This window comes from Glandiceps talaboti, chromosome 16 (assembly GCF_964340395.1).
Source record: "Glandiceps talaboti chromosome 16, keGlaTala1.1, whole genome shotgun sequence".
Classification (NCBI taxonomy): Eukaryota; Metazoa; Hemichordata; class Enteropneusta; family Spengelidae; genus Glandiceps; species Glandiceps talaboti.
Window position 1 is genome coordinate 110350 of NC_135564.1, and position 20340 is coordinate 130689.

The 20340-nt window shown below is 36.1% G+C and overlaps 1 protein-coding gene across 1 annotated transcript in view; it reads right to left on the minus strand.

Annotated features, from left to right (window-relative positions):
• Positions 1 to 12775, minus strand: part of LOC144447650 (uncharacterized) — a 43188-nt gene extending 30413 nt beyond the window's left edge. The window contains exons 1-16 of the mRNA XM_078137727.1: positions 12769 to 12775; positions 11760 to 11969; positions 11087 to 11236; positions 10519 to 10641; positions 10081 to 10191; positions 8394 to 8504; positions 7619 to 7729; positions 7012 to 7152; positions 6409 to 6522; positions 5670 to 5789; positions 5288 to 5442; positions 4231 to 4398; positions 3264 to 3437; positions 1602 to 2112; positions 544 to 726; positions 30 to 149 (exon numbers count right to left, since the gene is read on the minus strand). Coding sequence (XP_077993853.1) covers positions 30 to 149; positions 544 to 726; positions 1602 to 2112; positions 3264 to 3437; positions 4231 to 4398; positions 5288 to 5442; positions 5670 to 5789; positions 6409 to 6522; positions 7012 to 7152; positions 7619 to 7729; positions 8394 to 8504; positions 10081 to 10191; positions 10519 to 10641; positions 11087 to 11236; positions 11760 to 11969; positions 12769 to 12775 — 2509 coding nt within the window. The remainder of the gene's footprint in view (positions 1 to 29; positions 150 to 543; positions 727 to 1601; positions 2113 to 3263; positions 3438 to 4230; positions 4399 to 5287; positions 5443 to 5669; positions 5790 to 6408; positions 6523 to 7011; positions 7153 to 7618; positions 7730 to 8393; positions 8505 to 10080; positions 10192 to 10518; positions 10642 to 11086; positions 11237 to 11759; positions 11970 to 12768) is intronic.
• Positions 12776 to 20340: the final 7565 nt, after the last annotated feature.

A 20340-nucleotide genomic window follows, 5' to 3' on the forward strand; every position in this document is an offset into this window, starting at 1 on the left:
TCGATAACAGGAGATATTTAATCACATACATATATCAGGGGGTACATATCCTGAACAACCCCCTCTGGGCCTCTTTTCTTCATACAGATCACAGAAGGCTGGGTCATCTGAGCCAGTGCAGCAGTAATAGCGTGGTAAGATATCACCATCTATGTAAAGAAGAAATAAAACCTCTTCAATCAAACCATTTTAATCGATTACTACTCCATTTGTGTTCCGATTCTTTAGTACTTTCTATTGAGCGTCGAAAGTAAGTATATGAACAAAAGTACATGATTGATTGATTGATTGATTGATTGATTGATTGGTTGGTTGGTTGGTTGGTTGGTTGGTTGGTTGGTTGGTTGGTTGGTTGGTTGGTTGGTTGGTTGGTTGGTTGGTTGGTTGGTTGGTTGGTTGGTTGGTTGGTTGATTGATTGATTGATTGATTGATTGATTGATTGATTGATTGATTGATTGATTGATTGATTGATTGATTGATTGATTGATTGATTGATTGATTGATTGATTGATTGATTGATTGATTGATTGATGCATACTTACTAATCCAGTCTAGGTACGCTGAAGAATCAAATGTTCCCGAGTTGATGTACCGATTTCTCTGCATGAAGCTACTCTGCCATAAAGAGTCATACCCCTCAACGAATGACGAATCGTCCCTGTAAGCACACGTCTGGCCAGCCCCGAACTGATTGCCGAACGATGACTGAAGTCCCTGGTTTAGACCTATGTAATGAATGACACCAACCACTAACAGTTACTGTACCACGAATCGATATGAAAACACTAACAAAGCAATAATAGTTGCTGCTGTATCATGCATCGATTCGGTAACAGAAGTCAATGAGAGATTTGTTAATCGTATGTTGTAAGTCATTTCTTATATTATAATTATTCTAAAATACTTAACTTTTCAGAGTTTTGATCAATTTAAAGTTTCACTCCTGACTGTTCTTTTTCCTTATATCATACAAGTCTTTATTATTGAGTCAATCCTGTACTTTTACGATATAAAACATAAATCGATTGGGTTCAATGATGATAGGTGTATATCACATACAACAAATACACTTTCCAGATTTATATATAGCTGTTTTAAAATAATAATTGTGACCCAACGCCATAACAGAGTTAGTACACTTGATTGTATACATGTGTTTTGAATATTACAATTATGATGATGTTAATACAGTAACATGGTTGTCGGCAATGTATATGTGTATGTATGTATATGTGAGACCCAAATCTCAGTCACACAGCTGTTTATACTTAATCCAAATCAATGCATGTTGCAATTGTTCTAGTGACATGGTGCAACGAATAGTATAATAGTATCTCAAATTGACAGACTTGAACTTACTTTAATAAATAAAATACAAGACATGTCCCTGAACACTGCTGCATTTCTCGTTAAATTTTCTTTTACTCTGACCGGAATGGTCAGTCGGATACAAATTGATATACTTTTCAATGCAAAATTAACTCCAAATTTTGATTACCTGCCATTTAACACGAAACTTACCCGTGCAAACCTCACTTTCACTGAAAAAATACGGGATTTTATTAAAGAAGCCCAGAACATATATATTACATGTACCTACCTGATTGATCACCAATACTATTTAGTACTTGAAGGTCGGTTGTTTGAATATCTCCGTTATTTAACAACTGGTTATTTTCACCTTCGGTGGTTCGAGAACCCCTGCCAAACGCTGCATCATTTTGTCCCTGTTGAAAAGCACAAGGGCAGGTGCCAAGGGAGGTCATCCACTCGGACGGGTCGGGTTCTTCATTGTACCAATTCAGGCATTCTTGTTTAGGATTAATTGTATTGGCACCATTATTTTCCACTCTAAATATCCATCTTCCTTTTAATCCTGTATTGCCGTTGTATTGATCCGGTCTGTACAGAGCGTCGGCACTAGAGAATGTGTCCTGAGCATTTTCTATCTCGGCCTCAACTCCATTGCCTCCATTGTAGCCTATGAGGGCATTGTTCACAGTTCGAGAGCCTCTCACGACGGTGTTCCATAACATAGCTTCTTCCTTATAATTGATGATGACGAAACCATACAGACCGTCAGTGGCTAGTATTCCTTGAAAAGTGTTTGGCTGGAAAAAAAAGTATAATAAACTATCAGTATTTTAAAATTCAAAATACGGCAGTAATTATTAGACATTGTCATTTTTGGTCATTTATTTGTACATCCACGCGCGGAGAGAGAGAGAGAGAGAGAGAGAGAGAGAGAGAGAGAGAGAGAGAGAGAGAGAGAGAGAGAGAGAGAGAGAGAGAGAGAGAGAGAGAGAGAGAGAGAGAGAGAGAGAGAGAGAGAGAGAGAGAGAGAGAGGTGTATTGCTTACTAAGTAACACAAACTAAAACCATTTTTGATATAAGAATCTGAATGTGGGCGTTGGTTTGTAATACTTTATGAGGTCTTGCAGTGAACATTTTGGGGACTGTCGGTGTTTATTTATACTATCTTCTGTCTATCTTAGTAAGCCTATGACAGACAGCCGGGGGAGAGGGGAAGAGAGAGGCGACAATATTGTTAATCAAAATACCAACCTACTAATTGAACAATTTGACATATATTGTATAAGAAGTTTGATTACTGATTTATACCACTTATTACATTATAATCACCTGTAGGTGTTAACTAAATGTCAATGTCAAGCTAACTAAAACTAACTATTCTAATCTTCGACGCTGACATTTGGTGAGGCCAAAATAAATATTTGGTTCCGGTAACCCGACTTAACCTGTATTTTTTTCGGCCACCCTAAACTTTCTTTTAGTAATTCGAAAAGAAATATTTTTTTTAAAAAACGCAAAGTCGCGCGGAAAATATTTAGGTTTGACGTTGCCTCGTGTGATCAAAACAACACTGTGGAATACAGCGTACCACACGATGTCTTTTGCAGTATAGTACAGAAAGTGCAATGACATCAATGAGAAGTCTCTGTTGACCTCTATAAATATGAAATGAGGATTTAACCTACCTAATACCCACCCAAATTTGAAATTGGACGCTATCGTATCGGAACTACATATTATTTTTTGGATGGGCCTGACGTACAGCACATTCGTGTATGGCCTCTGTGAAGTAACGGCTGTGTTGTCGGCCAAGTGATTTGATTTTGTAAATGAATATGTGCACTGGTGCCACTTTGTGACAAATCAAATCAAATCAGTTGATTTTAGCATGAATTGCCGAATTGGTTATCAAACATAAGTTGTATTAGATGGTCGAGTCTTCCTTACCGTTTCAAATGAATACTCAACGGAGAATGCCGGAACTTCATCCCATGTGATTTTCAACACCCAATTGGCTGAAAAGCTGTTGAATGTAGATGGATATTGCGTTCTTATACGACTATTTACTTCATCAACGACATCTGATTCTGCCGTTGTCAATGACTTACTTGTGTCATATGTCTGAAATGTAATTAAATGAGACAATTAGACTCAACCAACACATAAATGCTTTATGATTCATGCAAGTTCGAATACAAGGGAAAGAACTGGTAATTTTTTTATTCACAAAAAAGTTATAGGTAATTGTTTCATTTGGTACCGAACACAGTAATCCGTATTGCCCCTGACAAAAATCCACAGGAATTCGTTCATGTATTGGAATAGTATTTAGATATTGTTCTCAATATTGTCTTCGTTCAGGCATGCAAAATTCTCCTGACCTAAGGAGCCTTGTCATTTCGAGTCGAAGACGAGGAGTGACAAAACATTTAGTCACGAGTATTTCCCGGCTGAATGAAGAAAAACATAAAAGAACAATAAATAATATTCACTGCGAAAGCATAATGAAATTCTGGGAAGTAGAATGGCGACTTTGAACGTTTTGACTCATTATCGGGCACCACAGAACCAATGACGTAGACACCCATTATCGTGGCGTAGACCGACTAGGGTATAACCCTACATTTTTGAATGAATGAATGAATGAATTTTATTTAACAGATAACAAAAATAAGCTACACCTTAAAAGAAACATATGAGACAAATATACAAATAATACAAAAGAAACACACAATTGTTATCTTATGTGGATCATGGAAATAGTTCAACGGAACTAGTCTTGTCCAGGGCCTGTACAATTTTCTACATTTCAAATCGATAATGGGAAGCAATGAGCTTCGTTCAAACGCATTCAATTTTGCTTACATGTGGTAGGCTTATAAGACATATTAACATATTTATGGATTATCCATACCCTGTAATATACATTTCCATACTCCACATTGCTTAAATCCACGTCATCCCAGAAGATTGCAATCATAGGTATTGTCTGGCTGGTTGTGAAGCCATTGGCATATGGATAGGGATAGGGATATTTGTCACCATTCTCCTTGGTAAACACAATCAAGCCATTATCTGTAAACTGGATCAACAACAAGAAAGTATGTTACACTATCCGAGCTGGAAAACATATAAATCGGCACATTTTACGCAATTTTGTATCATCTTAGTAAGGCCTAACACATTATTGTTTGGTTCCGGTTACCAAACCCCACCTAGCTTTTCACTGCCGACCCTAAACTGTTTTACGTATTCGAGAAAAATTTAATAAATCGCAAAAACTGTGAAATCACACGAGAAATAATGGATGTGGAAACTGACATCAACTTAAAAAGTTAAAATAAAACTGTTCTTCCAATCAGTAATAGCTGTACATCTGATGAAAAGAAACCAATAACACATAGACTATTTGGAAAACAATGGAAAACCTGAACTAGACACCCACACAGAAAAAAATTTATAATAAAAAATCTACCTACCCCACCTATTCTAAAATTGAGCGTAATCGGAACCACACAATTTTTTATTAGGCCTAATTTAATTAGGGGAGACTTTTATGAAACCCGCCTAAATTTCCATTTCTCGGCAGACCTTTGAAACTTCACACGTTACAATGTATACCTTCACTCACAGTCTAGTCAAAGTCGTTGCTCTAGAAGTCCTGAGATGCATGAGAGGAAATTTAAAATTCATCCACAGCCACCCACAGTCATTAACATCATGTCAATAACACACTCCCTTATAAAGTTAGTGTTTATTGGGGCAGTTATGTAATGTCCAAATATGGTATATTTGTCAGCTCAGGATGCTACTTATACACTGTTTATGTCACTATAGCAACTGGGTTTTATTGATTGGATGAACAACTTTTTGTGCTGATTGAGTGACTTTGACCAGACTGTGGTTTAGTTAGAAACCACAGTTGGCATCCAGACTATATCATGTCGTAAAAACTAACCCATTTGACTTACGTATAAACTATAATAGAATTCACCCCAGAAAGGAAACCCAGCAGGGGGTCGCACTGTTGGTGAAACCAAGTCAAATAAACCAAATGAACGTATTTCGTCAGCATCACGTAGATTCAGATCACCAGCAGCAGCACCGTAATCAAGCAAGATGATTTCTGGAAGGAAAATGTAGCGGTTGGTCATACATTGTACATCGCTGTAGGTTTTCTTTCTTTCCTTCCCAACTTTTCCATTGAGAACTAAATACTCTACTGGTCAGTTGAACGTTTGCATGAATAACAACATTGTCTTACCAATACACATTGAAAAGAATGGATAGAAGAAAAATGAAAATGCCCGGAGGTACATCTTACATTCCGTAAAAACTTGAAAACGACAATACCTTTACAATCGAATCCGTCACCACGGTAACCAGCAATACACGTACAGTTGTAGCCACCGTTTGTATTTCCACAGTCGGCATTGACGTCACATTCTGAGCCAACATTACATTCATTAATGTCTTTAAAAAAAACACACACAAACAAAAACAATATATAAACTGTATTATGTAAATGCCTGAAACCGCAACCACGGCTGAAAATTGTAAAAAAAAAAAAAAAAAAAAACATTCATCTAAATGATATCTGAATTTTATGTTCTTTTAATACTTCAAATTAAAGGTTTTTGCACAGACAATTGTAAGAGAACTGGACTCGTCGTGTGAGATTGAATACGTTCGTATTTTCTGTTCCTGATACTGTTTAGTTTTCCCAACTATAACTATCAACACAATGATAAATGATAGAATTGTGTTGATCCCATACCTCTATAGTGATACGGTCAGAGGTTTGATCTGGTCTCTCGGTGTAATGATTTGTCACTGCTCCTCATAAACTATTAATTGCTATCTTCATTTTTGTGCGTGTTTATCGAATTCTTTACATGTTGTTGTTGTTGTTGTTGTTGTTGTTGTTGTTGTTGTTGTTGTTTGTTGCTGCTGCTGCTGCTGCTGTTTTAATTTGATTGCTCGATAGTTTCAATCAATGGAATGATACACTCAATAATGATGTCACATGACAAAAAACAGTATTTGTAAATACCGCAACGAATGTTTTGGTTTACAGCAATCACAATCTTACCTTGTGTGCATGTCGCTCCTTCCCACCCTGTACTACATTGGCATTCATATGCATTGATCAAGTCGGTACATACACCGCCATTCTGACAAGGATTAGTATCGCACTCATCAATTTCTATAAACACAAAACAATACAGGAATTACATACCCTCTCTACAAACATCTTTACACTAACCTCATCAGTGCAGTCGCAAACAACTACTTTTTTCAGCTTAGATGTTCTTACTTTTTTTATACATTTGCAAATTTTCAACGTTTACATTAGAGTATAAGAAATATTCTCTATGTATACATTGTTGTAAATGGTTTGCTATGTATGTCAATTTTCAAAAATCAACAGTCTTCACACTAAATTCACTATATTTACAAAATTAAATTTATATATCAATGGACAACAACCTGAGCGTTCCGTTATTCTTCGGCAACCTTCGGAAGCACAATTCATTTCCACAAGAATAAAACAAAATTGCTGTCCTAGCTTATTTAATTTATGCCATACAATATAGGTGAATGTGATTTAAGTTCAAAGAAGGGTAAAAACCTAACCCTTGCGCGCCGAAGGATTTCGACTACGTCCTCTCCACTATACAGAATGTAAACTTACCTGTGCATGTTGAATTATCACCATTTAACGTGTAACCGTCAAGACATGAGCATTGATATCCCCTGCTGTCTACAGTAATTTCAACGTTATTACACTCCTGTTCACAATCATTGGTTGAATCACTTGCACATTCATCGACGTCTGAAATAATTATACATATTTACACAAACATTAAAAAAAAATATCCATAATTATTCAGGCTACGAAGAGATAGCCATACAGTTGGCATTTCGACTGAAGCTGGAGCTGAAACCACATTGAAAAAGATAACATTATGTTCTTTCTCTGGACCTAAATTTCAAAAAGGATGATCATAACACTGGGAAGGTAGAATACACATACTTCAACAATTTAGCTGCACGGCTCGAACAAAACATATCAACTTAAATGTCGTCGATCCAGAACAGATCATAATGACAAACACTGACATTTGTGATTAACCTCTAATAGCCTAAGTTCCAAAACTTCCGAAAGTGTCTGAACATATCTATATAACGATTGGGGTGTTAGAATCATATATTAATATCATCGACACCAACAGTGTTTATGGAATTCTAAACTTTACAAAACTACTATGTGTTTGCCAAACTAAACCGGTCTTACATACCTTGATCACAGTCAGTTCCTTCCCAACCGTCATCACAAATACATTGGTACATATCAATCAAGTCTTGACACTGTCCATTAGCACATGGATTAGTACTACATTCGTTGATATCTTTGGAGGAAAATATAGAGATGAAAATTACTAAAATCAAATTTATACACAGTCAACAATTACGATCATGGAATATGTTTCAAATGAGAATATCTCTGGGTGATTGAACGACTTCTACATTAACCTCGTACCATACCAAAAATTGAAATGTATACATAGTGTACGGTATCTCATAGAAATACTTCTGTCAAGTTAAGAATTAAAGTAGACTTCTGGTACAAGTAAACTTTTGATACCAAAAATGTGTCATGAGTTTCCACCCATAAAATTATATAGCTGTAATGTTCAACTACTGAATATATGTAAAATGTCTTTTTCAATACTTACTATAATAGTGTTAATTTTCATGGAATGCTCCTTTTCATTTCACCGTCCATTTCCTTTTTTTCATTTCTGGTTTGTTTATTTGCCTTTCTGTCCATTTTATTTGTTTATTTGTTTGCAATTTATTTGACCTTTCAAATGGGATATCTCAAGTACAATTCCATTGCTGATCAAAATTTATATAGAACTTAACACTAATAAAACATTGGGAAACTGTAAAAATAACAGGTGATTGTAAGTGCTGTTACTACAGTAGGTAGTAAACAGATAAAAGATTGGAATGGAGCTATGACACGTGTTAAGAATATCGTTTGTGAGCAAAAGATCCAGTCATACTCACTTAGTTGACAATTGGTCCCTGTATATCCAGCCAGACATGTACAATTGTAAAAATTAACATAGTCATCACATGTTCCATACACACATGGCTGGCTGTCACACTCGTTGATTTCTGAAAGGATGAATTATATATTTACTATTATGTTTGTATTCAGCCAAACAAAAACAACATCAAAAGTTTCTATAAGAAAGCCAAAAAGAAAACGGGCTTTTGCAGACGCAAGAGTTTATTTTGTAGATTTATGAACGAAGTATTAGGAATATGTTATGTGGTTGCAATGGGCTTCCTCTCGTCAGTTGTGGTGTTAAATATAATTCTACGTCGAATTTCCACATTCCATGCAGTCCAAAGTAATATCATATCCATGGAATAAAACCGATCGTCAACGATGAAATTCTCCCTTTGTTCTATAAACACATCAATATTCCTAGGTCTTCTAGCCTAAGGTCTTATTATTGAATAAACTTTGTTAAAATTGTTCTTACAATCCTACGGTCATCGATAGATTTGATATAAATGTCCCATACATACCTGTACTGCAAGTTATATAGAGTTGATATAAATGTTCTATACATACATGTACCTGTACTACACGTTATATAGAGTTGATATAAATGTCCCATACATACCTGTACTACACGTCATATAGAGTTGATATAAATGTTCTATACATACCTGTACTACAAGTTATATAGAGTTGATATAAATGTTCTATACATACCTGTACTACACGTTATATAGAGATGATATAAATGTTCTATACATACCTGTACTACACGTTATATAGAGTTGATATAAATGTTCTATACATACCTGTACTACAAGTTATATAGAGTTGATATAAATGTTCTATACATACCTGTACTACACGTTATATAGAGTTGATATAAATGTTCTATACATACCTGTACTACACGTTATATAGAGATGATATAAATGTTCTATACATACCTGTACTACAAGTTATATAGAGTTGATATAAATGTTCTATACATACCTGTACTACACGTTATATAGAGTTGATATAAATGTTCTATACATACCTGTACTACAAGTTATATAGAGTTGATATAAATGTTCTATACATACCTGTACTACAAGTTATATAGAGTTGATATAAATGTTCTATACATACCTGTACTACACGTTATATAGAGTTGATATAAATGTTCTATACATACCTGTACTACAAGTTATATAGAGTTGATATAAATGTTCTATACATACCTGTACTACAAGTTATATAGAGTTGATATAAATGTTCTATACATACCTGTACTACACGTTATATAGAGTTGATATAAATGTTCTATACATACCTGTACTACACGTTATATAGAGTTGATATAAATGTTCTATACATACCTGTACTACACGTTATATAGAGTTGATATAAATGTTCTATACATACCTGTACTACACGTTATATAGAGTTGATATAAATGTTCTATACATACCTGTACTACACGTTATATAGAGTTGATATAAATGTTCTATACATACCTGTACTACACGTTATATAGAGTTGATATAAATGTTCTATACATACCTGTACTACACGTTATATAGAGTTGATATAAATGTTCTATACATACCTGTACTACAAGTTATATAGAGTTGATATAAATGTTCTATACATACCTGTACTACAAGTTATATAGAGTTGATATAAATGTTCTATACATACCTGTACTACACGTTGTATCAATGTAGCCTGGGTAACAATCACAGACGAAACCATCAACTATGTCAAGACAGTCACCGTTGATACATGGATCGCTTTGACACTCATCCGTTTCTATCAAGTAGAAGAGCAGTGGTTAGGCTTACCAAGAGAGAAAGGGCATAGTGGTGTATGTTCGTTAACGATGTTGTAGCAGGTATAGCAGTTGTATTCGTAGGGTGGCGGTGGTGATGATTTTACTTGTAATCGTAATAGTGTTGTTGTTGATGGTGGTGGTGGTGGTGGTGGTGGTGGTGGTGGTGGTGGTGGTGGTGGTGGTGGTGGTGATGGTACTGGTAGTGGTGGTGGTGGTGGTGGTGGTGGTGGTGGTGGTGGTGGTTTTGGTGGTGGTGGTGGTGGTGGTGGTGGTGGTGGTGGTGGTATATTCTTATATGTACTTACCAACACACGTGGTTTGATCTGTACTGTTAAGGACATATCCTGAATTACATTGGCACAGGAAACTACCGGGTAAATTCTGACATAGTTGATCACAAGTACTGCTTTCTAAACACTCGTTTATATCTAACGAAAAGAGAAATAACACACATCACATGTCACGTCATGTCATGTCTTTTTTATCGATAGTGTCATTAATGACGGTCCGATTACTTTTCCTTGACATCAGCCACTGTGCTTCTTATGGAATGACAACATTTCTTTAATGGTTGTTATTTAAGTTATTCCGACTGTATGAAAATTGTTGTGGGTCATTTAAACTGATTAAATGACTCAACATTTTTTTTCAGAACAGGTGAAAGGCTGGCCAGTGAGGCATGCATGGTGTGATGTATTTAAATACGCCCGTGCTCAGACGGTGGTGGTATAAGGTCCGTACTACCTGCGTACTACATTGCAAACAATAGAATGGGTAGTCAGGAGATAGTCACACTGTAAGATACGAACCGTCGGTCGAGAGTTCAAAGTTCAGTAACGGATAAAATGAGACTCGATCAGAAATAAGACTAACCACTGCAAAAGGTTCTTCCTCGGATGGATTCATAGCCATCATTACAATCACAATGTGACTGAATGCCTTCTAGGACACATTCTCCATTAAGACATTCCAAGTTACAGGTAACAGGTGCTTCAGTTGGTGCTATAGTTGTAACTATGATTTCTGAAAAGATGAATACAACAATTCACTTTTTCGAAGAGAGCAAGATCACGTATTAAGCAATGCAATGTACACATAGCAATGTACACACAGTAATGACAGTACGTATTTTGACATGGACATGCTTCCAAGAATATTGCATTGCTTTGTGGATATCGCATTGCATGTTGGGTAGGTCGAGAAATACTGAAAATATGCCAGTTCAGTCAATCGTATACGGTATCATTATATATCAATTGTAAAGCAATTTGATATTTGTTTGCTGTCGATATGTTGACAAATATATTTTGTGTAAACTTTGGAAACGTTTTTTTTTATCTTCTCACATGCCGTTAATAATGGTGTCACTATTATACTACCACAACAATTTGGGGCGATAAGTTTCTAATCATTTGATTGAAAATTGCAATAGAATGAAAAATACAATCGAAACAATTCGATTCGTCGGGTATATACCTTTTACCACGTGACAGTAAACAATGAAGATGTGATGTTAATAAATTAGTGACATCATTCCATGACTAACCTTCGCAATATGTTGAATTATAAGTTGTAAATCCCAAGTCACATTCACAGCTCTGTGTCAGCCCCTGCACAACGCATTCGCCGTTAATGCACTCCAGATCACAAATTATCATTTCTTCTGTACCGTCTGCCCCGCCTTCATCGCCAATTGTTTCTTCAGTGGCCGTTTCCTGGGCCCGTGCAAAATGGCTCCCAATTCTACCATTTATATCTTGATTAGAGACATGAAAAGAGCCACACATTAATACATTCTAAAAAATGACATTCGTTAACAAGGGTTCTCTTTGTAGATTGTAGCTCAGCCTTCAACACCATCATCCCACAGAAGTTATTCAATAAACTTGATTAACTCAAAATCGATCCTTCAATATGTTTATAGGTTCTGGACTTCTTGCTAGTAGATAGGCCCCAATCTGTTAAAATTGGGCACAGGTATTATCTAAATCAATCGTTTTTTGAGTATTGGTGCACCATAGGGATGCGTTTTGTCACCGTTGATGTATTATCTGTTCACGAACGACTGTGTATCTCATGACGAACTGATGATACCACTATTGCCGGGTTCATAAATTATGCTGATTGAACTAGGTATTGAGCTGAGGTTCGAGGTTTGGTTGACTGACTGGTGCTCAAATAATAATCTCAAATTAAACGTCCACAAAAACTAAAGAAATAGTTGTTGACTTTCGCAAGAAAAAAAGCGCTATTGAACAACTTAAAATATTGCCAAACTGTCGAAATGGTGGACTCATTTGAATTTCTTGGCAAATCAATTTTAAATTCAATTAAAATAAAATAAAATAAGAAAGTAATACAACTGCAATTGCCAAACAAGCACGACCGCGTATGTCGAGAAATTTGGCGTTAGCCAAGGTGTACTAAGTCTTGTACTAAGTCTTGTACGTTTTTATAGAACATTACTGTTTCGTACGGCAGTGCCACACAATAGAACAAGACCAGCCTTGAGAAAATAGTCAAAACCGCTGCCAAAGTCATTGGCAATGATTTACCCTCCATTGAGACACTGTGTTATGCTCGTTTGTCTGGGGATTGCAAACAAATCATAGCTGACGTATCACACCCGATACATAACCTATTTGAATTTCTTCCCTCTGGGAAACGTTTTAGATCATTCAGATCAAGAACTGTATGTTTTAAGAATATCTTTTATCCAAGAGCAGTGCATTTTCAGAATTTACTTCTCCCAGGAGGAAAATTGAATTTCCTCATCTCTTTAATAGAATCCAAATTCATGAAATAACACATCATAAGCCTTAGGTCCTAGAGTGAGCGCTCCAGGGATACGGCCTAACCGTATCAAACACACACCTGCACAAGGAAGTCGTGCTGTAAAATGTAATACTTTGTACATGTATACAGTTTGGTTATTTTGTTAACTGATACAATGTAGTTGACTCACCCAAACACGATATAGGGTAGACTCTCTTACAGCCCTCGGAGCTTCGCTTTACTAAAATTAAAGCTAAACGAATTATTTTGTATGTACCGATGCCAGCTAATTAACCGTACTCGAATATCCTTGTACTGTGCGCCCTCATCGACCATGATAGAGATAACCATTCGTTGACGTGTGACTGCGACGCTCCGTGTTATCGCGAAGCCTCGGACTTCGCGATAACACGGAGCGTCGCAGTCACACGTCAACGAACATATATCTCTATGTGGTCGATGAGGGCGCACAGTACAAGGTTGTTCGAGTACGATGGAGTACGTTATGTAGATGGTATCGGTACATACAAAATAATTCATTTAGCGTCGATTTTAGTAAAGCGAAGTTCCGAGGACTGTGAGAGAGTCTAGATATAGGGGTGCAAATGGTGTCCAACTGTGTTTGGTTGAACTACAGCATCTATGTAGAATTGTTTGTTTTCTCTGTTACTATATGCTTGGGGATATTTAGTTATTGTCGGTATTTGTTCACTGTTTTATGAACGCTTGAAAGGGTGGTGGAATGAAAGGGGTGGCAACGTAGTTTGACCAGGAGCAGACTAGAGTTAATAGATACAGTTGGTGCCGGGTACTACACTACACTACTATCATCCTAGCTTTCAATGCCCGTTACAGTAATTTTGAAGTCATGTCTGGATACACACGACTAGCCGAATACACTGGATTTCTTCTGCGAGCTAAAACTGTTGTTTGTTGTCTCGAATATACTGACCTGGGGCAAACATTACCACTTGCGGCTAAGTGGACAGTTTACAGACCTTTGGTTTGACACATTTATAGTGGTGTTATGTCATTATATGAAGGTACCGATACCTGCCTAATTCATATGCTACACTGGCATGGTTCTATTAGACCTTCAAAGGGCACTTGACACCGTTGACCATCACATTTTGTGTAAAAAGCTTAATCTCATGGGCATGGATTCGTTGCAATGGTTCCAGTCTTATCTCACTGGCAGAAAACGAATTCAGATTCATGGATATTCACTGTGGTGTTCCTCAAGGAAATATTCTGGGACCACTACTGTTTCTGTGCTATGTGAATGATATCATGGTAATTTCAATCAAATGTAAACTTCTACTCTATGCTGATGGCAGTGCCATATTAGTGTCACATAATGATGTTAATCACATTGCCTCAGTGTTAAACAAAGAACTTGAATCATGTAACAAATGGTTGATTGACAATAAGCTTTTACTCCATCTAGGGAAAACAGAACTCATTCTATTCGGCCCGAAATGCAAATTGCATCGGATTTCTGAATTTAAAATAACTTGTAATCAACGTGATATTTATGCCAGCATCATCTGTCAAATACCTTGGACTCGATCTTGATCAAAGTCTATCAGGGCTCCAAATTGTTCAAAATATTATTAAGAAAACCAATTCAAGGCTTAAATTTCTCTATCGACAGGCACATTTTCTCAATCACAACTCCCGCAAAACGCTTTACACTGTTCTAATCCAATGTCACTTTGATTACTCATGTTCATCCTGGTACTCTGCTCTTACCAAAACTCTCAAAAAGAAACTCCAAATTGCACTAAACAAAATTGTACGGTTCATCCTTTCTATGGAGCCCAGATCACATATAGGTGCTGATCAGTTTGATGCCCTCAGTATGTTGGATGTCAAGGGCAGAGTGAGCCACCTACGGCTTAACCATGCTTTCAAAATAACTCCATCCCTGAGTATTTATCTCATCAGTTTACCAAAGTGTCTTCTGTTCATAATTATGGGACTAGGGGAGGTTGGTACAATTTTCATTATCCAACGGTTAAAGGTGAGGCTGCTAATACTTTTTATGCTAACGCCATTAAGGACTGGAACAATCTACTAGCATCAATAAAACAGATATCACAAAGAAATGCCTTTAAAAATCGGTCAAATCATATCTGTTTAGTACATTAAGAGATACTGAAAACAGCGACTTTATTCGGTATTAGTTAGTTTGCCTCCACGTTTTCCCTACTTATTCTTTCCTATTTCATGTAGTTAAACACCTTTGTTTTTCCCGCCACTTTCTTGAATCACTCTATGGATCCCACTGGAAACAAGTCTTTGATTTTGTGGGTTATCCTAGTAATTCAACAATTTGTACCAGTTATTATTTGTATATCTGTACTGTCGATCTTGTGTTTTACTGAAATAAACTAAACTAAATTAAACTAAACTAAACTAAAGGTGGTGATATTTTAAATCCTACCGCTGGAAATATTCAACGTAGTGGGCGCTATGATGTTAGACTAGACACTTGTCAATGACTTTCGAATCTGGCAAGCCAGATTCAAAAGCCAGCGACTGTCTAGTCTAACTACCAACAGCGACGAATATTTGTATATACTCTTTTAGTCTGGTTGAAAGAACAAGTGTTGACATATTTCGTTTGTTCATTCCTTTTTTCTGAGTACATAGAGGATAAAACAACTAAGCGTCTAAACCTGGTGTGTGTGGGGGTGTTCACAAATGACATACACAATACAGGGAGTACTATCTACTCGAGCTCAATAATGACAATGTGATGACAAGTTTCATAGTCAATACTAACCAGTTTGACGACCTTTTCAAACTCCAGCTATACAGTTAGAATACAATCCAAGCAGGTGTCCCTTCAGATGGATAATCGTGTTACTGCTGACTCGAATGACTGAGTGTCGTATGATCTCGCATCTATCCGTAACTTTCAAATCTAGCGACAATTACCAACGAAAGAGATCTCCAGATTCAATAGACAACGGATAGCCTCTATACTAAATGACTATACAGCAACAAGAAACATAGCACAGCAACTGTCTATATCTAAGCAGCAACCGATCAAATGAAACCCAAATGTGAATGTGAAATATCACGCTCTATATATAGAGAAGACATAACACTTTCAGCACAGTGACGTAACGTTCTATTTGATATACATGTACTTCACACTATATTTATGCACCCGAGAATTCACAGTTCGTCCAATCTCCTTTATAACTGTGTAATATAAATGAAAGTTAGGAGACGGTTGTGAAAATCAGTGACATGCTAAAAGGAAAAGGATATTAAAATTGTGAAAAAAAATTACAAAAAAATGTGATAACTGCTCCGATTAATATTCAATGATGATTGCATATGCTTTGCCTGTCTATATTCTCACAAACTCGAAAACTTTCTCTCGGGTTGAAGGAAAAGAGTTCGTTTTCTATGCCAAATGCGAGACCGTCAATAATGTAAGAGAGTGGTTGGAGAAATTGTCATGGTCGAATTGTCTGCCGAGTTATGACAATACAGTGAAAATGATTGTCTTTATCGCCATAAAACTCAAACCACTATATGAAATACACAACTTGGGAAAATATAGGAGCCCTAGAACAAAATAACTAATGTCAGCATAAATTAGTATACACGTGTATAACTATTGTCATATTTCCTAGTTTGCGTTGATTTATTTCCGGTTTGCATCATATCGACTATCCACCAACTCGGATCATCAAACGTTCACTGACGAACCCACTAAACAAAAATGCTTTTGTCAACTCCCTTGTCATTCCACTATATAACAATGTATGAATTCACAAACAAAGCAAGGGTGTGTCATTACATGTTTACTTCTATATTAAATGAAACTCTTTAGTTTTAATGGTCTATCACTGTATTCTTTGCTACCCCGTCCCTCAGGAACTCGTTAGACTACTAATAGGCTACTCTCTCGATGTTCTTCCTCAAACGGTAATCCACCAAAGTCATGTCTGAAAAAATCTCCCAGTTGTTACAATATTAGATGCGGTGGTCTGGGTCGTGTACATGCTGATCGATTATTCACTTTGGACGGGTTATTAAGGACAACACCCTCACACACTACTCAAACGCTGGGGGCTGACACGACTTTGGCAGCTTTCCAATACACTGCTGTTACTAGCAATATGTGTGTGCCAGACTTCTCTTGATAACTGAGGAACATAGGCGCTCGTAGTCGACCAACAACTCAAGATACTTTCCCACCAAAAGCATCTGAATAAAATCCTAAGTTATCATTATTTCCCGTTTTTCATCTCTTCATATCAACTTATCTTGGACAGGAATATTAACTGAAATAATGTGACGTAATACTAGTACTTGTATTCTAGTACAGATTTGTTATACATGTATAATGTAGAGTCCGCACCCACTATTGTTTATGCCGACTTCTATACTGTGTATTGCTACAAACATAACCAGTTTACCCATAGACATTTATGGTTTACCGATATACTGTACACCACATTTTACGTCAGTTTGGACAAAGCATGGGGGTAGAATTGTTCGCGTAGTAACTGTAGCCGCGAGTTCATTAAACATCCCTATAACAACACACTTTTAAGTTAAATTCTCAATGGTTACACAACACTTAAATATGCACTGTGACATGGCCCTGGGCATTTTCTGAACTCGTGTCTTAATAGTACAATACTCCTCCCTAACGTAATACTGTAAACCTAGATATGTTGTTCAAATGTAGAAACGTTGCGTTTTACAGTCTTCAGTTGCATTTGTAGTTCTCAAAGACTATTTTTTACCAATTACTAGATTGGCACATTGTGTTTATGTACAAGACGACATTTAGGCACTACTTATTTTGTTTTCCTGCGATAAAGCGAAAGTAAGTCTTTAGCGAAAATTTCCAGATTAACAATGTTGACAATTCTTCGAAGCAGGTGGACTGAAAGTGAGTCTACCCTGTCCCAGTCTCAAGAAAAAACATATGTGTAAAAGTTTAAGTTCCTACGGATGGAATCACATCCCAAACTATCAAAATAAAATGCTATGTATATTTCTGTTTCATGAATAACTCTAAAAGGATCACATTGTGTCGTTATTTTTAGATTATTCCTTTCAAAGTTTCAATTGCCAGCACAAATGACAAGTGGTATTACAAATGAAAAAATATTGATTTTGTTTTGATTTTGATTATGATCAGTTTATGGCTTCAAAAGAAATTCCTTCATTTAATTCTATGAGTGGTAATAATTTCCACTCCTATAGCTGTCATTTATTAAGGTAGAGTGAACTTTTGTCCAATGGGGTGTACCAGATGATATATCACTCCAAAAATATGATAATATATTATATTTTTTTCCTTTTTTATTAGTTTTGTAAATCTTGAATGCATTGTAGTCTTTTCCAATTTCTGAGTGTCTGTAAATGGGGTAATCCTGTAGACATCTCAAATAAATTAATAAAATTTTTAAAAAAATAAAAACAGAGAATTACACATATCAACTTGGCATGAACAAATCTAAATGGACTCCGCCCCTGGAGATACATTTACGCGAAATATCAAAGCAATCCGATAGGTGGTTTCAGAGAAGAAGTCGAAAATATCATTTTGATCAAAGGTACCCCCAAAACCTGCTAAATATAGAAAATGACTCAAACCAATTTGGCATCAACAAATCTTAAAAGATTCCTCCAAGTCATATGCACACCAAATATACACATGTACACTAAATATAAAATCAATCCGACCACTGGTTTCGGAGAAGAAGTCGAAAATATCATTTTGACCAAAATATACAAAAAAGTGCTGAACATAAAAGATCATATATATAAACTTGGCATGAACAAACGCGAATAGCCTTCTTCCAATTCAGGGACATGCACACAAAATATCACAGCAATCTGACAACCGCTTTAAGAGAAGAAGATGAAAATAGGTAAAAGTTGACGGACAATGGACAACGGACGACGATGGAGAATAAACCTATCACTTAAGCTGCAGTCAGCTGTCGCTGACAGCGGAGCTAAAAAGTGGTGATACCCAGCGAAAGTGAACTACGCAATTAATTCTTAAATAATTTTACGATATTGAAGATGAAATGTTGGTATCTCTCATGAAATACTGGATGGTATTGAAAAACAGACTCAAATATGATCGTCGTAAACTACTAATGTCCTTTTACGGCAACGCCGCTAACGTACTCTCTTATGACACAGGATGTTTTGTTGTAGTTGTTGTTGTTGTTGTTGTTAATCTTGCCACTACGTCAACAACAACAGCCAATATGGTTTGATGAAAGCATTTTTCTAAATAACTTTTTGCATAAGCATAGTCATGATAATTTATCAGACGTCACACGAATAGATTTTTGATAAATCTACACAACAATCAACGAGCTGTCCATTACGTTAACCATGCACACAGTCATGCAAATATATTGTTACGTATCCTGGTTCCTTTTTGTATTGAGCATTACTTTATACACAAATGTTGGAGTTTAGCTTGAATACCTTTCCTACACAAAATGATACAATGTGATTCATGTTACATATAGTTAATATACCGAGATCAAAACCATTGTGATCAATACTGTTTTAGTAAGGTAATAAAAATGAAAATGAACACCATGGATCTAATCATAGTTACAAACGTAAATATTGTAAATTTCCCTTACTCGACATTGTGTTAGAAGAGCCTTTGGCTCAACAATTTATCGAGTTTAAATAAAGTCAAACAAACAAATGTAATTGATGTGTATTTTATAATAATAAATAATAATTTTTAGATGCCATACCACAGTATTGCCCAACAGATATAATATTTCTGAAAACAATAATAATTCATTTATTTAAGATAATACATGCATGGGTCCTAAATAGGTTTTGGTGTATTGGAATATCACTAGTTACCGTTACAGCAATGGTTAACTGATCTAGAGTCTTAATGCACAAATCCTTGAGCAGCCACCTCTTTATCAATACCCAAATGGTATATCGAATGGTAAACAATCTGAATCCAGAACTGTTCACTTTTTGTACCAAGAGAACGTGTTTTAATAAAAAATCAAATGGGTAGTAATGGTACACGCAGTGAAGTTTATTTCAACCGCTGAGTTGTAACAGGTCACAGAGAATAGGTGCATTAAAGTTAATGTCGTGTAGGATACATTCTGAATTAATTTCAAAACTCCCGTCACACGAGGGTGACAATGGTTAACATTTTGTTTTCCAGGACAGAGAGTTTCATGGTATGGCTAGAACCAAATGGTAATATAAACCAAAAGAGAAATATTTCTATGTTAATTTATGTTTCCTTTGCTTTCTAACTCTATGGGCGGGTCCTCATTTGAACAATATACAAACACAAACAACGGTAC